The sequence below is a fragment of the Dipodomys spectabilis genome, unplaced genomic scaffold (genome assembly GCF_019054845.1).
Source record: "Dipodomys spectabilis isolate Male_0828 unplaced genomic scaffold, ASM1905484v1 ptg000335l, whole genome shotgun sequence".
In the NCBI taxonomy this organism is placed as follows: Eukaryota; Metazoa; Chordata; class Mammalia; order Rodentia; family Heteromyidae; genus Dipodomys; species Dipodomys spectabilis.
Window position 1 is genome coordinate 944,470 of NW_024871012.1, and position 22,097 is coordinate 966,566.

General features: G+C 39.8%; 1 protein-coding gene across 3 annotated transcripts in view; it reads left to right on the forward strand.

Moving 5' to 3' along the window:
• Pcsk5 (proprotein convertase subtilisin/kexin type 5) overlaps positions 1-22,097 on the forward strand; it is a 293,974-nt gene that overhangs the window by 253,226 nt on the left and 18,651 nt on the right. Inside the window, exons 14-21 of one of the 3 annotated variants that reach the window (XM_042665577.1) lie at positions 1,057-1,200; positions 6,799-6,904; positions 8,522-8,715; positions 10,510-10,594; positions 14,801-14,898; positions 15,293-15,422; positions 15,654-15,769; positions 19,309-19,502. In XM_042665577.1, coding sequence (XP_042521511.1) covers positions 1,057-1,200; positions 6,799-6,904; positions 8,522-8,715; positions 10,510-10,594; positions 14,801-14,898; positions 15,293-15,422; positions 15,654-15,769; positions 19,309-19,424 — 989 coding nt within the window. In that variant the 3' untranslated portion in view covers positions 19,425-19,502. Of the gene's footprint in view, positions 1-1,056; positions 1,201-6,798; positions 6,905-8,521; positions 8,716-10,509; positions 10,595-14,800; positions 14,899-15,292; positions 15,423-15,653; positions 15,770-19,308; positions 19,503-22,097 lie in introns of those variants that run through there. The other 2 variants (XM_042665578.1, XM_042665579.1) reach the window with 2 other exon arrangements.

Sequence of the window (22,097 nt, forward strand, 5' to 3'; positions counted from 1 at the left end):
GGAGAAAATAAGGGAGAGAGTGACACTCTTAAGAGAGAAATGTACTCATTTGCTGACGTATGCAATTGTTACCTACCCCTCTGTACATCACCTTTACAACAGAATTTAAATAAAAAAGAACATTGGATACTAAAATATGAAATGCCATCTGAAAATTACATATCTGTAATTCCAGCTACTCAGGAGGCCGAGCTCTGAGGATCCCAGTTCAAAGCCAGCCCAGGCAGGAAAGCCCATTAAGATTCGTATCTCCAATTAACCCCAGAAGTGTAGCTGTGGCTTAAAGTGGTAGAGTGATAGCCTTGAGTGAAAAAGCTCAGAGACAGTGCTCGGACCCTGAATTCAAGCTCCACAACTGACCAAAATAAAAACCATGGAAATTGAGATATTAACCACATCTTTGCTGGTAATCTCAAACTCAGCAGCTAAGTTCTTTCCCCATGTGACTCTCTGAAGCTTATTTGTGGCAACTGGGTAGGAGACCCTGTTCTGTAGAGAGTGCTTGGCTCAATATTTGAAAACTAACCAACCTGGTGCTGGTGGCTCATGCCTGTAATCTTAGCTACTCAGGAGGCTGAGATCTGAGGATCACAGTTCAAAGCCAGCCCAGGCAGGAAAGTCCATGAGACTCTGATCTCCAATTAACCACCAGAAAACTGGAAGTAGTGCTGTGGCTCAAGTGGCAGAGTGCCAGCCTTCGGCTGAAGAGCTGAGGGACAGTGCCCAGTCCCTGAGTTCAAGCCCCATGACTGACAAAAAAAAAAAAAAAAAGGTCAGGTATCAGTAGCTCATGTCCATATTCCTAGCTACTCAGGAGATTGAGATTGAAAGTCCTAGAGAATCTTATCTCGAATTAACTATGTGTCCTATCTCCGTTCTCCCCTCCAAAACAAAAATACTTGAAAGTGGTGCTGTGGTTCAAGTGGTAGAGAGCATTAACCATGAACAGAAAAACTCAGGGACAGCATCCAAGCCCTGAGTTCAAGCCCCAGGACTGGCACACACACAAAAAAGTGAGTATTTGCTGAAGCTGTGCCTTCATTGTTACGTCTCCAGGTAAATTGAAAGAGTGGTCCTTGGTCCTGTATGGCACATCGGTGCAGCCATACTCCCCCACCAACGAGTTTCCCAAAGTGGAGCGTTTCCGCTACAGCCGCGTGGAAGACCCCACGGACGACTATGGAACCGAGGATTACGCAGGTGAGCTGGCTTCCGAGGGGCCACTGCCAAGAAAATGTATGCATCACCTGTGCCGTGTGGCATCATGTAAGACGATGTCATAAGACAGGATGCCACTCTAATATAGAATATACCAATATAATATAATAACCCATAGTCTGATACAGTTTCTTCCATTTCCTGAAATATGTGTGTGTGTTCAGTGGCTTATTCAGACAATCGTGTGTAGTGCACAAAGCTAATACTCTGTACTGTGATTGTACTGTGAGTTATCGTAGCCATATTCTGAGATGGGTAGTCTACACTGCTTTAAACAAGGTTCAGACAATAAACAATACGTATCCACGTTTTCTGCATCTTCAGCGATTCCTTTAGCACAGAGTTTTGGACTGAAGTGTATCACACCATGGAACTAAATCTAGACATTTTTCACCTGTGATTTCTCACTTAAATACAACTCTCTTATACCCATTTTTACCTTCCAGGTGGCAATGATTCTCTTACCAGTTTGTAAGAATTGTCTGCGTTGCTGCCTTATACTCTTGTTTGCTGAAAACGCATTCCTAGACATAATTGGTATTTTGTAGTATTTTTAACCAGGAACAGTATGGCAGAATGTAGAGTGACGTTTAAGATAAAACATTTGTAATTTTTGCAAATTGTGCCCTTTATTATCAACTAAATAGTGACTTTTTTTGTTGTTCAGCCATTAACTCATCTAGAACTTATTTTAGCTTATTTTATTTAGTTAAATTTGAAACTATTTTTAAACCTGGACTAATAGCTACTTGTATGGAGGTGTGTGTAATGATAGCTACTTGTGTGGAGGTGTGTGTGGAGTTTAAACCTCATCTCAACCAATGACTGGGCACAGTACCTTACACCTGTTATCCCAGCAACCAGGGAAACAGTGCTGAGTGTCATGTCTTCCCCAGCACCATAGGAATATTGCAGTCTTGAGCGAATGGTGCATAAAAGACTGTTGCTTGAAAAACAGTCAGTAGAACAGGACTATGAACTCATGGCACAGTGTTGCCTAGCAAGCATCAACACCATGAGTTCAATTCCCAATGCAGCAAACAAACAAAAAACCGAGCCAGGAGCTGGTGGCTCACGCCTGTCATTCTAGCTACTCAGGAGGCTGAGATCTGAGGATGGCAGTTCAAAGCCAGCCTGGACAAGAAAGTCTATGAGACTCTTATCTCCAATTCACCAGAGTAGAGCTGTGGCTCACAGTGGTAGAGCTCTAGCCTTGAGCAAAGAGGCTCAGGGACAGCCCAGGCCCTGAGTTTCAAGCCCCACAACTGACCAAAGGAAAACAAAAACAAAAACCTATTTTAACTATCTTCCAAATAGATTAAATCATTGATGAGCCAATTCTTTTTTTTTTAAATCAAGTCTCTACCTTTTTTCACTCATCAGTGCAAAACTTCTCAGACTTATATAACTGATGCTATTTTATTTATATTTTCTCTCTCTCATTCTCTCTCTTTTATAGGGTCTTGAGCATGCTAACTAGAAGCCTTATCAACATCTTGAGCCCTTATAGTGTATGTTAATATTTGTAGAGCACACATGGAAATTTAATTTGAATTTACTTGCAGTCTAAGAGGAGGAATTTTTTTTTTTACAGTACCGAGTCTTTCCAGATAAAACATAAACCAGGTCTCATTATACTGAAATCTTTTAATTATGCCCATGCAATTTTCTTCATATTATTGTTATATTTTAGTCTTCTTGCTCTTATGATACAGAACATTTTATCTTATGTCTGGCCACAGTTCTTAATTCTCGTATTAATTTATTCATTTTGAAGTTGATTTGTGGGGTAGTGTAAGTTCTTTTTGGTATCAAATAACTTTTATTTACATAATTTATATCTATAGAATATAACTACTTTCTTTAGAACAAGAAAACTTACAAATGACAGATCTTGCTTCTTTTGTCAAAGATGCCTTCAAGCAAACCAATAGACATAGTCATTCCTATTTAATACGGTGGTAAACAGTAATACTAATAGTAATACTAATCTTTACATCTGCTCATCAGTCGCTTACCAACAATTACAGACTTTTAAACCATCGTGTTAGTCACTTGCTAAGATTTAAATATTCAGGAGGAAAGGACAAGGAAAGATAAAGCCTTTAATTCTCTTTTAAGATTGTCTTTTAATTTGTATTGTTGGTGGTGGGGGGCGGGGGGCTTGAACTCAGGGCCTGCGCTCTGTCCCTGAGCTCTTTCACTCAAGGCTAGTGCTCTACCACTTGGAGCCACAGCGCCACTTCCTTCTTTAAAGATTTCTAAAATAAATCTTTTACAACATCCTCTTGCATCAATCAGACTTAACAGATCTTTCTACCTGGCAAGATAAAGACACCGAGGAAGTTTCTCTTTCTTCTATGATCTGTTTTGAGGATCTAACAGTGGGAAAAATCTGTTGACATAGTGACACTCCACACAATGAACAGCACTGTATTCTTTATACAGTAAGCCATTACTGTATAAAATTGGTTTAGCGTATATGAACAAGAGACAAATTTGAACCAAGCCAAGAAACAAATACAATAAAGGGATAAGTAATAGCTCAGTAATAGCAATGTGATATTCCAACTAACATTACTTATGTAACTAATCAGAACATGAAGTTTTTTTAAATTTTACAAAAACAGGGTATTAAAGTAGCAGTGATTTACTATTATGATCTTTGTGACAAAGTCACATGAGATCAATGTATATTTATAATTTCCACTTGGGTTTATGTTTGCCCTTCATAAAAAAAAAAACAAATAAAACAAAACCCAAACACCATAAATTTCACTAGAAGCCAATCAATAAGAATTGCTCTAACCCCAGATTTCAACAAATTAACATCACTATCTGCAGATTGTGCATTTGTCCCTATATTTCTCATTCCTTTTCTTATTGTGCAGACTACCATTTGCAGTAGGATCAAGTGCTTCTGAGATGTAATGGGTGTATAATAGTTCATGCATACAGCTTTGATAATAGAGAATTATTTATAAATAGAAATATAATGTAGCTGTAGACAAGAACTATTCCATCCCTGCAGTCCTGGGAGTTTCGTCCACATACTAAGTTAAGTGTACCTCATTAATCACCTAAAAGAATATCTAAAATATTCATAAAGTTCCTTTTATTCTAAGCAGGCAGTATCCTAGAGTCGATTACATGCTTAATATGTGACATCTAACAGAGCTAAGCAGAGCAAGATTATGTTAGATTTTGTTTTATTTGGCTTTGGGCTTATAGTATTACTATTTATGCTATAAATAGCAAGCTTTGTTAAAACAATATTTTGGTGCCCGTCCTGAGGCTTGAATTCAAGGCCTGGCTCTGCCCCTGAGCTGCTTTTTAGTCAAGGCTAGTGCTCTACCACTTGAGCCATAGTTGCACTTGTGGCTTTTGGGGGGAAGGGTGGGTAGTTTAATGGAAAGAAGAGTCTCACAGATTTTCCTGCTTAGGTTGGCTTTGAACCATAGACCTCAGATCTCAGCCTCTTGAGTAAGGTTAGTGAGTTAGCGATCCATTTTCATTTTTTTCTGACCTGTAAATGGAGCACAATTCCATAACATTTAAGTCTGGTTGTACTCAAATTCTGCTAATGTTTTTAATTCAAATTTGGGTTAATATTGTGACCATTGTGAACACAGTTGTACCTCTCTGTGGTTTTTCTGATTACATCTCTGAAACATTGATATTGGCTCTTAGGAAAGAACAAAGACAATTATTCCATGATTATCCTGTAACCTACTATGCTAGTCTGCATCTGGGACCGTTTAAGCTTATAACTGAAATAGCAAAGCATGCGAACCTGCCATAGAGAATCTTTTGGGCGCATACCAAAAAAATAAATGCTTTTAGGATTTTATTAAAGTCTAGAAGTCATCTGGTGAAAATTTAGGGCCACCCATGACTCCTCTCCTTTGCAGCTATGATTTTACCATCATTTAGAAGCCAACCTGACTAGAGGCACAGATGGCATTATCATAACCAGATCCTAGACTGTTTCATTGAGTCCCAGGGACTATGAAATCCACAGCTGACTAAACTTAACCCTGTCGCAGCACAGTGACCCTCTCACTGGTGTATGGTGATGGACAGCTAAACTGTAGTAATAATAATAATAACAATAACAATAATAATAGCAATGAGGTTTAATTTGGAGATTAAGGCTGCTGGGGAAAATAGTAATAGAAATGAGCAATAATGTCAAATGACTTGCAATTAGTCAAACATGTATTTGAAGCCTGCAGCAATTCTCTAAGTCAGGTTACGAGTACAGCGCTTCTTGGTCAGTGTTTCTCCTTCCTCTCAAGTCTGCAGCATTTTCAAATGACATACATTTCTATTTAAATGAAGAGGTCATTTGAGGTGCATGGTTTGCTACTTCTAAACAAGATGTTTGTTGATCACAACTCTCCTAGGTCTATGGTAGTCAGCCAGCCACTGAAATTCTGGCAAAAATCAGTTTTTTCATCAGTAAAATGAGTATTTGGTTTCCAGCTTTTTCCCCCCCAAGTCATGTTAACATTCTACATTTTCGCAATTCAATAATTATAGCATATAGTTTCATAATGAGCAACAGATCGTGTAAGTTTCAACAGTGAGGCCTTTTGATTAAAGCAAGAAGGATTCAAAACATTTCTGGTACTCTTAACTTGATATTTGCATGTTTCGTGTAATTATTTATTGATAGTTAAAATCATGAATTTTCAGTGGAGAAGAACAGGAAGATTATGAGATCAAATACACTAAAATATGAAGATGAAGGAAATGAAGTTTAAAAGATGCTCTAAGTAGCTATTAAATGCTATTAAACAGCTTTTGATCAGTCATAAAATATTCCATCTCCTTGGTATTCTTTTTCCCTCCCTACCATCCATTCTTTCTACATATTCTAAAGAATATGTAGCCAGAGAAATTATGATCCTTTATTACAGGCCTAGAATTCCGTAAGCTAGCTTGCATTTTTTTTAATTTATGTCATTTTCCTTTGCTGAGTTGCCCATTGGCCCTTAAATTGCGTGCAATTTTAAACCTATTATCTGTGCCTGAAGTACTTGCTTTGTGATCCAAGACTAGATGCTGATAAGCCTGTACCTGAAGCCATAATGAAGTTTCATGCTGGCCACGGTATTTCACAGGTATTCAGTGGCTTGAATGACCTTGGAGGAGACAGGCGACCTTGTCCAGGTGTTACATAATAACCTTTTCTTCTCTTTTGTCAGCCACCTCTCATTTTCCCATAACTCTCACATTTAATTCTTCTGCACATTATTTGCCATTGATGGCTTTTTCTATCTACTACATTGGCATTGTTTAATTCTGAGCTAACTTGTTAGCTTTCCCAAGGCAGCCATATGGGTTTTGAAGACCTGGCCATGCCTAGAATTTACATGCTTGATACTCAAGCAATTGAGGTTTTTTACCAGTAAAAAATCAATAGTTCATGTCTGGGCAGACAGCCACATATTTATTTCTCTGCGTAAAAAATATTTTTTTCAGTGCATGAGGCAGGGAAACCCAAGTTCCAGGTAGAACTGGTGTGCTAGAGCCATTCTGTTCCCCCTAAATGTTACTCTGATGTCTTTTGGAAAGGTCCCTGTGACCCTGAGTGCAGTGGTGGGGTTGGCTGCGATGGACCTGGACCTGAACACTGCAACGACTGCTTGCACTACTACTACAAGCTGAAAAACAACACCCGGTAAGACAGAGGCCCCGGCAGGTGCCCACAGTTGAGGCTGAAAGTTCCATGTTCTTTCCGTCCCACGGTTGGCCAGAACACCACCACAAGTGCCCTCAGACAGCCGCAGTGTTCCCAGGTCTGCCGCAAGCCCCAGGACAGAATTACGGCTGCTGCGTAGCACGGCCCATCTCCATGCACAAAATGCTGCTCCTTTCTCGCATTTGGAAGGAGAATGAGGAGGGACCCGCCATGCTCATGGCCTGATCTTCTCCACTCCATTGTTTTCTCTTTTATTTCTTAATTAGCAAATAAAATTTTATATATATACATATTTAAATACATATTTAAGTATATCTTATACACATCTTTTTCATCATTATATACATTACATTAAATGTCATTATGTAAATTGTGTATACGTCGTGAAAGACAACATGATGTTATAAAACGTCCATCCATTATAAGATGACTAAATCAAGCTCTTTAACATGTGCATTCTCTCACATCCTTATCATTTCAAACATTCAACAAGTCTACTCTTTTAGCTGTTATCATGAATGCAGTGCTTGAACTGTAGCCGCCATGTTGTGCAACAGATCTCTTGAAGCTGATCTTCCTAACTGAAGTTCTTCCTTTTATCACGTTGGTATTTGATAGTCTGGTTGTATTTTTCCCTTCAGGAAAAGGTTGGGACCTGGACCAAATGGATGCTTTCACACATTTCCCCAACCTGCAGCAGGGCCGGTCTCTGTTCTTACTTTTCTCTTCTGGGCCCTGGAGTCCACCTCAGGACCTAGAAGCCCTGTATTTTGCCTAGAACTATGAGAATGTATGCTCAGTAGGGCCAGTCTGAGAACCTTCCCACTCAAGGATCACCCTCCCCACCTGCCCCCACCTGCCTCCTCTCCCATCAGGCCAAACAAAGCTCCCTCCAGAAAGATGCCTTACCGTGCGTTTATACCCCAGCCGCCAGAGATATCGAGAGAAGCTAGGATTCCTGTGTTAAGTAGGATGGAAAGTCAGTTCCTCAAGGAAAATTTACTTGGCTACGTCAGTTACCTTTCTTATCACTTTCACTTAGAAAATGCCTTCTATTTCTTGTTGTGCTCAGTAAAATATCTGTCGAGTGAATAAATTAAGCCCCGCCTTTCAGTTGTGGGCAGCAAACAAGCTATCTGGGAAAAATGCAGTTTCTCACGAGCAACATAAATTTAAATGTATTTGTATTCATTTGGATGAGAATGCACAACCACTGTCTTCATCCACATATACACACACACAGGGTCCGTATAACACACAATACTAGGAGGAACCACTCCGTAGGAGCCTTTTTATGTATAATCGTGGCTCCCATACACTTTACTCAAGACTTGGCAGCTCACCACCATTACTTTTAAAGAGCTAGACCTTAACTAGGACTTGGTTAGGACCAAAATACTCATTACTTGGTAGACTAGGACTATATAGTTGTGTTCCGCCCTCAACAATTGAACAACTAGCCATTTGGCCTTTTGGATTTAGCCTCAGCACCCTAGTTTAGACTTGATCTTGTGGCCAACATCAACTAAGTGTCAGCTCTTCTGCGCTGAGTAGCAGGTGGCATACCCTTCTCAAATTTCATGTGCTCCAACACAGGATCTGTGTGTCCAGCTGCCCTTCTGGCCACTACCATGCGGACAAGAAGCGATGCCGGAAATGTGCTCCCAACTGTGAGTCCTGCTTCGGCAGCCATGGTGATCAGTGTCTGTCCTGTAAATACGGATACTTCCTGAATGAAGAAATCAACAGCTGTGTCACTCACTGCCCTGACGGGTCATATCAGGACACCAGTGAGTTCATTTCAAATATTTGAGTTAGAGAAGAGATGCGGGGGTTGACCTTGAGAGACATCTAGCTGCTCAACGAAATGTGGGTGTTGCTTCATATCACACAATATCTAAGCCCTTGATTTTAAAAGACAGTTTAGATTCTTTACAGAGAACTGTCTGTTGCCAACTGCTTCCGAAGGTCCTCAAGATTGGCCCCAGAGTTAATGATTTTTTTTCTTTTTTTAACTACAAGTACTCGCAGAACTTGGATATAGCCTGTCTTCTGTATTCAGAATTAGGATTTTTGAGAGCAAAGTCAGCCTAGGGTAACTGGGAAATCTAGAAGAAACCAGCTAACCTTCTGAGAGTCCTCTTCTAGCACAGTCATGCAGGAGATTGAATTTGCCCGGCAACAGTCTCTGATAACCCCTGTGGTAGGTTATCTATTAGGGAGCCTCAGTATCCCTGCCTACCCAGGGATATCATGTGTAGAAGCCAAATAGCTAGCGTGTGTTTCGCACACATTTAACTTTCCATAATCCTAGAAGTAAAATAGGTATTTCCTCTAAAACATGTTCTTGTCCTCAGTTTGCACTGTAGAAGTACTCCCGCAATGCGCTACAGAAACAGGATGCGGAGAGCTTCTTCTGTCCCCTCCCCAAAGAGGCGCCATGTCGGCTTGGTATCAGAGTTAGCTTTTTGAGATATTTTTTTAATGTGACTTTCATGTAAATATAGTATGAACTTGGGTCAGATGTATACATACTGTTTTACTCAGGAACTTGTTACAAGACAATTGGGATCAAAGATGATCAGCCGCCAGCAAAGGCAAGAAAGAAATCCTTCTGTTGAATTGGAAGGAAAATTTACTAACTTCCTGCATAGGAAAGCCACTGTGTCTGGGAAGGGGGTCTTTTTTCCTAAGGGGCAGAAATAATTACCACCATGCAAAAATTTGGATTCTCACCAATTGTAATTATTGAATAAACAAAGATACATCGCCCTAGAAAACTGCATAGTCTTTAAACAGGAATATTAGTACTCCAGTATAGGACTCAAATAGCTACAGATAATCTTGGGCTTTACATCTGAGTTCTCCATAATTGTTCTCCATAGCAGCTTATCATGACTCTGAAATATCATGTGTCTACACAACCTCAGAAAAGCAAGAAACCTAAGCTTAAAGAAACAAGAGTTCTCTCAGAAAAAAAAAAAAAAACACCAGACAAAATTTCTGAAATGGGTACCCCTACTTCTTAAAAACTGAAAGAAGTGAAATTCTCAGTGGAGCATGGTGTAACTCACCTTGTAATTCCAGCCTTTGGAAGTTAAGAGATGAAGGTGGGAATAATTCCAAGTTTCAGACCTGCTTGAGCTATGTAGGAGAGAGAGAGAGAGGGAGAGATGCAATCCTGGAAGCCTACCATTTCCTTAGCACTGCTTTTGTAATCCTTACATAGTAGCGGTGCCCCAGCTCCGTATGTCAGGAAACCCTGCTTACTAAAGCACATGGGGAGAGGAACAAGCCAAGAAAGCATTCAACCAAGAATGAAGCAAGCTGTGGCCCTCTTGCCTGGAGGATGGCTGATAGCTATGTTGTTCTCAGTGTAATAATTCATGTCTCCCTGTATGGATTGCTGAGCAATGATAACAGATAGTAATTCTGGGACTTCTCCTACCAATTTTCTACTCAAGACCATGGGCCTCGTACCATATATTAGAAACATTAGAACTTCGCCACATGCTTTTATGGAATCCACTTGGCCGATTGTTTGTAATATTGTTTCCTTTTTGTTTATTTTTTTTTCCTAACAGAGAAAAATCTTTGCCGGAAATGCAGTGAAAATTGCAAGACATGCACTGAGTTTCATAATTGTACAGAATGCCGAGATGGATTCAGGTAAGAAAGGGGAGAAGTCCGTCAAGTGACAGAGCACAAGAAACAAACAAAATGGAAAATGGAAGGAAAAACAAGTAAATAAACAGACCTCTTACCCTCTGCCCGGTATGACAACCAATGAAGCACTTACCTGCTCTTCGCATGATCTCTACAGTTAGATTGGAGTATGGCATGTCATCTTGGCTAAGGAAGGGTTATTAACTGAGGAAGTTCTCTGGGGAAAAGATGCCTCAGATACATGTCAATAAAAGTAACCGTTCGACAGGCAGCCTTCGTGCTTGGTGACCTGTATTGTGCCAGGCAAGGATTGTTGTGCAGGTAATGCTAGTGAATGATATTTAATCCACCTGATTAATGCCCGGCATGGTGGAACATTCCCTTATCTTTACTAGTTCTCTGCACAAACCCAATCATTTGCTTATCTTAAGTGCCTCAGGCTTGGCTCCATTATACTGCAGTATGCACATAGATTTAATACCGGGAGACGTTTTCATGGAATAGATGACTTGCTCATTGCTGAAGCTGATATTTACTAGATTGAATGAGAGAATAATCTGAAGCTGAAATGAACTCAAAGTCTCTTGACTTCAGGAGAAAAGGTCAAGGCTGAGTGAGGCTTGTATTCTGACTATGGGGAGTTTGGATTCTCCCACATTGGATTCGTGTGTGTGTGTGTGTGTGTGTGTGTGTGTGTGTGTGTGTGTGTGTGTGTGTATGCCAGCTCTAGGGCTTGAACTAAAGTCCTGGGCACTGTCTTTTAGCTTTTTTCACTCAGGATTGACACTTTACCACTTCAGTTATACCTTCATGTCCTGCTTTTTTGGTTATTTGAAAATAAGAGTCTCACAGACTTTCCTGTCCTAGCTGGCTTGAAACCATGATCCTCAGATCTCAGCCTCCCAAGAAGTGAGGATTCTAGGTACTGGCACCAGTTGTTGGATTCTTTTTAAGTCATGATAGTAAAAACATTTCTATCTCTGTTCCAAGATAAAATATGCGTGGTCTATACTGTTTCCAAGCAGAGAATTCTTCACATTAATTAGTATTGGGAGATTATTTTTCACTTCCATTGATTGTAGATTTATCTCCTTTCTTCCATTAATTCCTTCCATTCATAAATTTATGTCTTTCTTCCATAAATCTCTAGACTTTGATGTTGCTAAATATCTGTCCTTTTAGCCTCCTAATTCTTGAAGAAGCAGAAAAGTGGTGTGGCAGAAAGAAGTGAGATGTAGGCTCAAATCCTCTTCTGCTCTGGGTTCGCTGCATGACCTTGGATAATTTACTTAGCCACCACTGGCTCATGTATAAAATGGTGATAATAATTTCTACTTTGCTGGATTACGATAAAAATAAACCATGATAACGTTTATGAACTACTTACTCCAGCACCTGGCACATAATTGGTCCATGTGTAACAAAATTACTTAAATTATATTCTTTATTTCTCAGAGAACGTTTTGTAGAGTATGCTAAACCAGTGCCAATAGAAATATGAGCCCTGTATATAATTTTAAATGTGCCAGTAGCCATATTAAAAGAAGTAAAAAAGATACAGAGGAAATTGATTTTAATAAAATATTTTACTTGACTTAATATATCCAAAATGTTGTTATCCCAACACGTGACCAGTATTTAAAAAAAAAACTACTAGTGAGGTATTTTATATTCTTCTCTGTTGTTATAACAAGTCTTTTTATATATTTTAACTAGCCTATATTAGTTGTACAAAGGGTTTCCATGTTTATATTTCCAAACGTGCCTACAAGGTACTTAAGTCAACCCCTTCCCCCACCACCATTTTTCTGTTAAGTCTTTGATGTCTGGTGTATATCCTCTTAAACTACAGTTCAGCTCTGACAATTACTTTGATGAGAACTGTCTCTGTTTAAGATGGGTTTTGTTTGGCTTGTTGCTTGGTTGGGATTTTTTGGTGTCAGGACTGGGGCTTGAACCCAGGGCCTTGCGCTCTGGCTTCGCTTTTTCAGCTGGTGCTCTTCCTCTTGAGCCATACCTCTACTTCCAGTTTTTGCTGCTTAACTGGAGACAACTGTCTCTCTGATTTATCTGCTGGGCTGACTTCAATCTCAGCCCTCTGCTTTCAACCCTCTGAGTGGCTAGAATTACATGTGTGAAGCCACTGGCATCCAACTCTATATTTAGATGTTTTGAACGCTCATGGAGAGTATACAACAGAGCTAAGCTGTTTCATTTTAATTTATGCCTAATATGTTGTTTGTCAATACAGCAGTCCAGTGCAGATTTTTCAAATTAGGCATACATTTATAAAATTCAGCTTCTTGACCAGCCACCCTTCACGGGCTCAGGGGCCACAGTGGACAGCGCAGACCTCATTCAGCCAGTTTATCTAGGAAGGACGGTGTCCAGGCCCCATCGGCCTACAGACTTTGGTGTCTACTCTCAATACCCATCTCCCTCCATTTATCTGTTGCCATATGGTGCAGCCTCTATGCCTTTTGCATCGATACCACCTCAGAAGCAGTGTCCTTTCATTGAAAGACAGACAGACAGACAGCTTTTTTCATAGCTGTTAAATTTTGTATTGTTCCTTATATCCTCCCATTAGGTGTGATGTCCTTTTTTCTACTGTTGTAGAAAAGGAAAAAGGTGCTCCTTTTCTTGTCGTTTTAAATGGCAGTTGTTAAACCAGCAAGAAGGTCTGTGAAGGATGTAGACTTTCACAGAAAAGTTCTTTGAGGCTTCTTGCGTTTGCCTAAAGGTTCCTAGAGTTGACAATATAGCCTCAGGAGACGTATAAATTATTCCACAGGCTAAGAACAAAACACTGGGAAATATCTGTGCATAAAATCCAGAAGGCAAATGAATTAAAATGCTCATGAGAGAGTGTTAGGGATGTATTTTTTTTCACTTGCTTTAGTTTCAGAATTTCCCTGTTTTTTTAATGAGCATAAGGGAAGATAAGTTTTAATTTTTAAAATGAGTATCATCCTCATGTATTAAATGGTTTAAGTCCACAGGCTCTGTCAACAAAACCTATATTTATATAGATAAAATGTATCTTTATATGTGTGCGTAAATACATTCATACATATATACTGTGCATACATGTATGTTATGTGAATGCATATATACATGTATAATGGAAATGAAAAGCAAGCATATAGCCTCTAGGAAAACCAAGCAGTTGACCGTAGTTCTGACATAGAATCTCGCTGGCATCTCCTTGATGATATAGAATTTCATCTGTTTCCAATCATACTAGTTGTGATTATAATAGTTATATTTTATGCTAAGTATTTTAAAAATATTTTTATTCTTTGTTTTTAAAAAGCAGTCTATGAGCTAAGAAAATAACGAATCTGACAAATTAGATAGGAGAGAAAAATATGTACAATCCCCCTTTGACATTCAGACATCTCACTACTACCTCATAGAATTAGAAAAATAGAAATAAATCAATGTGGAATAGATTAAACATGGAAATATTAAATAACACAACCATGAAAAGTCAAGATGTTGCTCATGTAACTGTAACCCCTCTGTACAGTATTTTTTACAATAAAAAATGTATTTATAAAGAATAGAAACGTCAAGATGTGTGACAAAGCAGCATGGTAGGTACATTCCTGATTTTTTTTTTTTTTTGCTAAATTCCTGTGATTAGGTGTTTAAAATGAATAAATCAGGAAATAAAAGTAAAGATATATTTGTGTGTGTGTGTGTGTGTGTGTGTGTGTGTGTGTGTGTGTGTAATTGAACCCAGAGCCTCAGGTTTGGTAAGCACAACCTTTACCTTTAAGCCCAAGAATTCTGTGGGTTTGGTAGGACCAGTAGAAAGTTAAACTCGGAAACATCCAAGTACATGAAAGACTCCTCCAGGAAGAAATGGTTGGGAGTTGGGTGGGAATAGCTGTTACACTTTCATTTACTTGTAATCCATGTGTTCTTAGTGTGTTTAGAATTATAGAGCATGTTTGAAGCCTATTGTGGCATATGTCCACAATAGTATGTCGCTAAAGCTCAGCCGCACCTGTACATGCTACAGACAGGGTTACAGGAATCAAAAGGGAAAAAGAGACCTCCAGGCCACTACCCTTGCTTTGATGCTTCACCAAATTCACTGGTCTCTGAGGCTGGTGTATTTGTTACTGTGGACTTTGGGGGAATCATTGCTGATTCGCGGTGATCGCACAGGCTACTCAGAGTGTGTTTACCCTCTCCCAGCCTGCAGGGGTCCCGGTGTACTGTCACCTGTGAAGACGGACACTTCTTCAACGGCCTGGACTGCCAGCCCTGCCACCGCTTCTGTGCTACTTGTGCTGGTACCTGGTCTACCTTTCTTCCATGTCTTCCTTTTTTCCTTTCTTGGCTTGTGTTTGGCCAGTTCTAGTTGCCATTTATGCGACTCCCTCAGTGTATTTAAAGGAAATGTAGACCAGTGTATTTTGGTGGGTTTAATGGAAGGCCAGCCCTCTCTCCAGCCTTTCCTTACTGGGGAGGTATCTCCTTCTCATTCTAAAGAGAGCAGATGCTTTATGGCAAATCAATTTGATATGAAATAGGAGGCACTTTCACCAACCCTACCTGATGGTGGGGGCGGAGGGGGCACCACACAGTTAAATTAGGACTTGCAATGGTCATGGGGCGTGACATTTCTCCTAGTCTGATAAAGAAGCAGCCATGCCACGGTCTCACCTGCATCTTTGTTTCTTGAAGGGGCCGGAGCTGATGGATGCATTAATTGCACAGAAGGTTACTTCATGGAGGAGGGGAGGTGTGTGCAAAGCTGTAGCATCAGCTATTACTTAGACCACTCTTCAGAGAACGCCTACAAGTCCTGCAGAAAGTAAGTGCACCTGCCCCAGCTCTAGCATAAATATTGAGAAACTGCACATTCAAAATCATCATTTGACCATTCCTCATTGGGTATTGCCCTAGAGCTTTACCTTGAGTTACCTATCTGGTGTGTTGTTGTAAAACAAGATTTTTAAAGAAGACATGAGCAGGCTGATAATTACATGTCTTCCTTTTGCACGACGTGCAAAAGGAATGAAAATGGGTACATTTTTTCCTGCAGATGTGATACGAGTTGCTTAACTTGCAATGGCCCTGGGTTCAAGAACTGTACCAGCTGCCCCAGTGGGTATCTCTTAGACCTAGGAGCGTGTCAGATGGGAGCCATCTGCAAAGATGGTGAGTACAAGTGTTCATGTGGATCTCTGACCAAAGTGTGGTATTTCTATTTTAAGGCCTAACACTATTTCCATTTCAAAAAAGAAACTAATAAGCATGCATTCTATGCAACCTGCCGAACATCTTGCTCACATTCACTCGTTTTAGTATGACTCTAATGGGCTGAGTGTTCTAATTTTTTAGTCATTTATTTATTTTGAGACAGGGTCTCACTGTAGCACAGGCTGACCTAAAACTTGTGTGTATCTCAAGCTGGCCTACACCTTTGATACTCCTGCTTCAGCTTTGTGGGTGCTGGGATTACAGGGTTATGCCATCATGCCCAGCTGTTTCCTTTATTTTTTTTTAATTGCAAGAAGATTCATCACATGTGGTCCCACTGACCAACGTGGCTCATTAGTTCTTTTAAATAATAAACTTTATTTCTCTGAGCAGCTTTCAATCCACATGAAAATTGAGTAGTACAGACAGTGCTCTTACACTGCTTGTCTATACACTTGCATAGCCTTCCTTCACTGAGCTGAAAGGCCCATAGTGGACACTGGGATATGCCTTCAGTGTGTTGTGCATCCTCTTGGTTTAAACAAAGGCATAATGATGTGTCCTCCACATTCATTGCCCTAGAAACCTTCAGTGCTCTGCCTATTTGTTCTCCCTTCCAACCCCTACTGTCTCTGCAGAATTTCCCTCTGCAAAATTTCATACAGTTGGAATCATAATGTATAGGCTTTTCTTGTTAATTCTAATGTATTTCTTTCCAGTCTCTACCATATGTACTTTTTACTCAACTTTTTTAAAGCCCTGCATATTTTTAAAAAAAGATTTTTTTACAGTAAATATTATGCATACAATTTTCCTATGTTCTGTTTTTTTACAAAGGCTAAGAACACTCTGTCTGTCTGTCTGTCTGTGTGTACACACACACCCTGGTATGGGGTAAAACTCAGGGTCTTGTAGTTTCACTTGACTTTCTTGTTCACAGCTGGTACTCTACCACTTGAGCCTGAAACTTTAGTAGTAATAATAGTAAATAATAGTAGCATGAAATACAATAGTGCAGATTCCTTAAGTTTGTTGGGTTGGGAGCAGGGAGGCTGCCCCTTCTACTATTTGGATTTTTTTGTCATTTTCATATGTAAATGATAATCGGATGGAATCTGAATCTTTCATGAAGCCCATGAGGCTAGTAATGAATATTCTAGTCTTCCAGAAAGGAGATTCCAAGATAGGATGCTAGAAAGTGATAGACAAAATGTAGGCCTGAAGCATTATAAATGCTGATCCATTTCTTTTTTTGCATCAGTGGTTCTTAACAAAGGTGCTGGAATCCCACACTTTCCCCAAGATTCTCATTGACTTGGCCTGGGATGTAGCCTGGGCATGGATATTTCTAGAAGTTCCCACCTGTTTTTAATGTACAGCTCCCATTCACCTGATAGTTTGGCATATGCCACATTCCCTCACCTCTAGCCACAGTTTCCTCATCTGTAAAATCAATCAATTTAAGTTCTTTCAATTCCAGCACTTAATGAGCTTTGGTATTCCATGGAATTCACAGAGGCCTAGTCTTTACACACAAAATCCATATCAATAAGACAAAGACATTGAATGGCGGTTCAAAACACCTTTGGGATCACTAAAATAAATTGAAAGTATGCATTTGTGCGTGCTTTAGAAAGTAAGAAATAGAAGATGTTTGTCTCAGTGGCTAGACCGTTGCCCTAACTTCATTCTGTGCCTTCGATTGAATGCTTTGACGTTTGAAAACTCTGCTGGACAGGCAGCCCAGTACTGCTGTTGGTCGACGGTGGGCTTATGCGTCAGAATGTTATATTCCAGAGCTTCAGATCTTGGGGCAGGTTATAAACTTCTCTGGGCCTTATGTCCCTCATAAGCATAAAACGAAGACGATAATGCTACTGCAGCTGCATTGTTATTCCATAGCTCCTTATGCAGAACTGCGGAAGGGCCCAGAAAATAGGGTTTCTGCTGCCACGAATAGAGCATGGCTCTGATTTCCTGACACATTGCAGGTGGCTGCATCCTTGTGAACTCACTCAGGCCTGGGCTCTGAGCTTTCTTGGCCAGGATGAATTCTCACTTCACCCTATTGGGGTGTGAGGCCTGATGTGACAATTCCCCGAAGATCACCTTTTACTTAAAAGTCTGGGGCCTTTATATCTGACCACAACCTTCACTGCTTATGGGAAGGTGAGCAGAAGACCGAGGGGGACAAAGGATTGACAGAGGGACATTGCAAAGTTTTTGTCTCTCACCTGGGTCCTGGGCAATTTCAAGTCTGTGATGGTTTGACAACCTTTGATAAACTCCTGATGGACGTGGAGTAAGTTGTACATATGGGAAACTGGTAAAAAGCGAAGTGTCAGGATTGTGGGAAAGGGCGGAAAACAAAAAAGGGTCATCACAATGAGTTCACTGTCAAGTCAGTTCAAATTCTTAATCAAGCACCAGTGACTCACACCTGCAATCCTAGCTATTCAGAAGTTTGGACCATCGCTCAAAGCCAGCCTAGGAAGGAAAGTCCATGAGACTCTTATCTCCAATTTACCACCAGAAACATAGAAGTAGAGTTATAGCTCCAGTGTAGAACATCAGCCTTGAGCAAAAATGTCAAGTGAGATCTCCAGGCCCCCGTACCCTTCCCTTCACGTACACACAAAAGAAGAGGTTCTTCATGGCTCAGAGAACTTTCAAGGCACATGACAACTGCTTGTAAGAATGTACTGTTCGTTCCCTTTCAGTGGTCATATTTCTATGATTCCAAGACACACTTAAAGAAACATTTTAAGATCTCTGAAACCAGATGCATCTTATAATGTATGGCAGTTTATGCTGCTTTGACTGGCAGATGGTAAGTGTCACTGCTTCCATAGGAGGTCTGGGCACAGAGTTGGCCATTCAGCTGAATTACTAATTGGCACCTGGCTTCTGCTTTCTTAACAGTAGTTTAATAGAGCTTCAAAAGTTTAAATCATTATTCAGTATTCAAAGGAAGGCTCATTGTACAAGCCTCAAAACAAAACTCTATGTTAAATGACAAATCCTTTAACTAAAATTCTAATTGATCAGAGAACTATGGTATCACAGGCTAGTTACAAAGCTTTATTTTTCCTGTCATATCTAGTGATGCATTTGAAATCCTTGTGTCTTGGATTCAATGAAATATGTTAGAAATGACTGAATATTCTCTACTCCTTGTAATTCTGGGAAGAAAGAAAATCCTTGCTTGTGTTATTATTGATTTCTAATTTATTCTTTCTCCAATCTTTTTTTTTTTCCTTTCACAATGGATACCAATCACATATACCACGGGACTGCAATTATCTCTTCTTGAAAAACCATGCTGTTGACTGAAATCACTTTGGGGTGGACCAAATTTCCTCCTTGTTGACTGCTCCTGAATGACCTCTTCCAACCCCCCGATCTGCCTCTCTGGCCAATCAAAACCTCCTTCCATGTGTGCATCATGGTGCTTTCGACCTCTACTCCTCCTTCTGTCTTGCTGACTTCCGGAAAAGCAACGGAAGAGTCCTGGGCGGAAGGAGGCTTCTGTGTGCTTGTGAAAAAGAACAATCTGTGTCAACGGAAGGTTCTTCAACAACTCTGCTGCAAAACATGTACATTCCAAGGCTGAGCGGCTATCTAACTTTCTTTGTTCCTGTAGACTTATAGATTATTCCATATTATTAAAAAGAAAAAAAAGCCAAAAAAAGCAAGCCACCTCTCTCTTTCTTGCTATCTTTTTTTTCTCTCTCTCTCTCTCAAGTTTGTGCAGGGAGATGCTGGTGAACTGTTTTGTGAGAACTTAAATGGAAAAAAAAATAAACCTACAACAAGCCTACCTTTTAGAACTGGGTGTTTAAGTGCTAAACAGCCAGAATCACAGAGACAGTATTGTATGACCAAAGTATTTGATGCCAAAATTTGATGTTAAAAGTAATGATTTGATTTCCTGCTCTGAGTTCTGAAGGTCCTTTTCTTGTTTTTATTTTTTTTTTCCATTTCTTTTGCATCTAACTTACTTGTTTCCCCCTTTGAAATGCCTAAAAATATTTTTTTTTCCAAAACATCACAAGAATGTACATAGATGAAAGTCAAACAGCAGGCTCTTACATCACTTCATTTCCACGCTGGAGCCCACCACAGGGGGAAATGGCAGGAAACTGGACCCGAGGGCTTAGGGAACATCCTACAGACTAGCATTCAGTGTTGTTTGTCGTAGTGTTTCAGAGGTCAACACTGATACTTTCCACATGTAAGTTGCTTGGTGCATTCTGTACTAGTCTTTGCGTTTAACTCACTTGATAAGTCTGTGCCACTGGTTTCTATCAGATAGACTTGCTGCTACTGGTTTTTTTTTTTTTTCCATGGAAGATTGGGTTGTTTTAACACGGCTAGTCTAACAGGATTGTTCCATGCAGAACAATTGGTGATGGCAAAAATCCAGAGGACAGAAAAGAGCTGAGGCTGACTCAGCTCCCCTAAAACTTTGAGAGTTAAATTCCTAAACCCTGCACAATCTCTGGTGCTATCTCACCATTACCTCCCCCCCCCCCCCCCCATAGCCTTTTCTTGAAGATCATCAGAAATTCCGTTGATCGCGATGGGAAGCATTTTGGATATGATGCAGGAAATTTCTTCCTGGAGTCAAAAGTTTCTAAGAGGTCCTTGTATTTTTTAAGAAATGGAATTTATTTAAATCTATTTAAGCTTGTGCTCAAGACAGCCGGGCAATGTTTTTCAATGGTGCTTATCTGAAGTCTTTTCCTCTTGTCATTTGAAAAAAAAAAAATAAAACTGGAAATTGAATATGGGTGGCACGATTGTACCCTCAGTCCTGTATTTTCTCACTCTTTTGTTCCTCTCTCGCTAGACCATTCTCCTACACTCTTGTCCATTGAATGTTGATGAAATCATCTGGGTTGTTTTGGAGGGGGTTTAATGTTTTTGTTGGGGGGGGGGTTGTTTGTTTCTTTTGTTTTCTTTTCTTTAGAAATTTCTTCACTGGTTTTCTATAACTCCATAAATATTTCATGGGCTCTAGCAGAATGAATTACGAGGAAACTGTTGTGGATCAATGGTCAGAAATGAAGAAACCTGGCAGTTCGTTTCACAGCTCCTCCGTGGAGGGGAAGGGAGACTGATACCAAGTTTCTTCACTTTTCATATCAAATCTCCATAGTGACCTCATTAGCTTTGGGAGGGACTAGCCAAATATTGCAGGCACTAAGCTTTAGGGAGCTTTGCTTCCCAGATGCCATTAGCTTTGCTGCTGAGAGTGATTTAGTACAGGCAGTCTTGGGAAGGAATGGATGAATGCTAAAGTCATCCTGGGAGCAGCACGCTAGTAAAAAAAATCTGTCTCAGAAATATTCCTAGACATCGAATAACTGCCAGTCCAAGGTGAATAATAAGTAAATAGTCTTCATGAGCCTCATTCTTGCGTTGTGATGATTTCAAGTCCCATAATCATTCATATGTACCTGAGCAACTGACAGATTTGCTGACCATCTTCCCCCTTCAGAAGAAGGTAATCTTGGGGACAACATATAGATTTGACACTTTAAAGCACAGTGTTCAAATTACCAGAAGGAAACATGATCCTAAAGCAAGCTTAAGCAGATGATTGAGCGAAATTTTTGCCTGCAATGAAATTACCTACTTGGACTAGCCCATAATACTTGAGGCACAGGTCATGGTCAGAGGAAAGACAGAAACAGGGTCTCTGTGCTTAAACAAATAACCATCCACATGACAACCAAATTCTTTTGGGTCCACTAGTGCATTCCATTTCATCCCTGGCCACCTCATTGGAAGACTGGTTCAAACTACTAGTGTCACTGCCTCGTTTATCTATATGACATTATTAATAGAACATAATGCTTTCAAAGTTTAAGTTAATGTTATATATTATGTATAAATATATATATATATATATTCATAATGAGATATATGTAATGGATAGTACAAAGTTTGGAGACGTGAACAAATGCTCTAACCTTCTAGAAACAAAAGCCCTATCTTCTGTTCTCTCTTTTTTTTTTTTTGTCTTTTGATTTTCAACTTCACTAATGAAAAATGACCCATTGTTAAATCTCAGCCCCCTTTACTGAAAAAAAAATACTGTACATGTGTAAAATGTTCAGTTGTTTTTTTGTAAAATACAGTCAAATGGTTGTAATTGAAACTGGCCAAATTCAATGTTATTCCATATTTTATTTTTTCTATTAAATTAACCTAAGTTCCTGTTTATTTCATCTGTTCATACCCACATAGAAACATCTCTGCAAGGGTAAGGTAGTGAGAA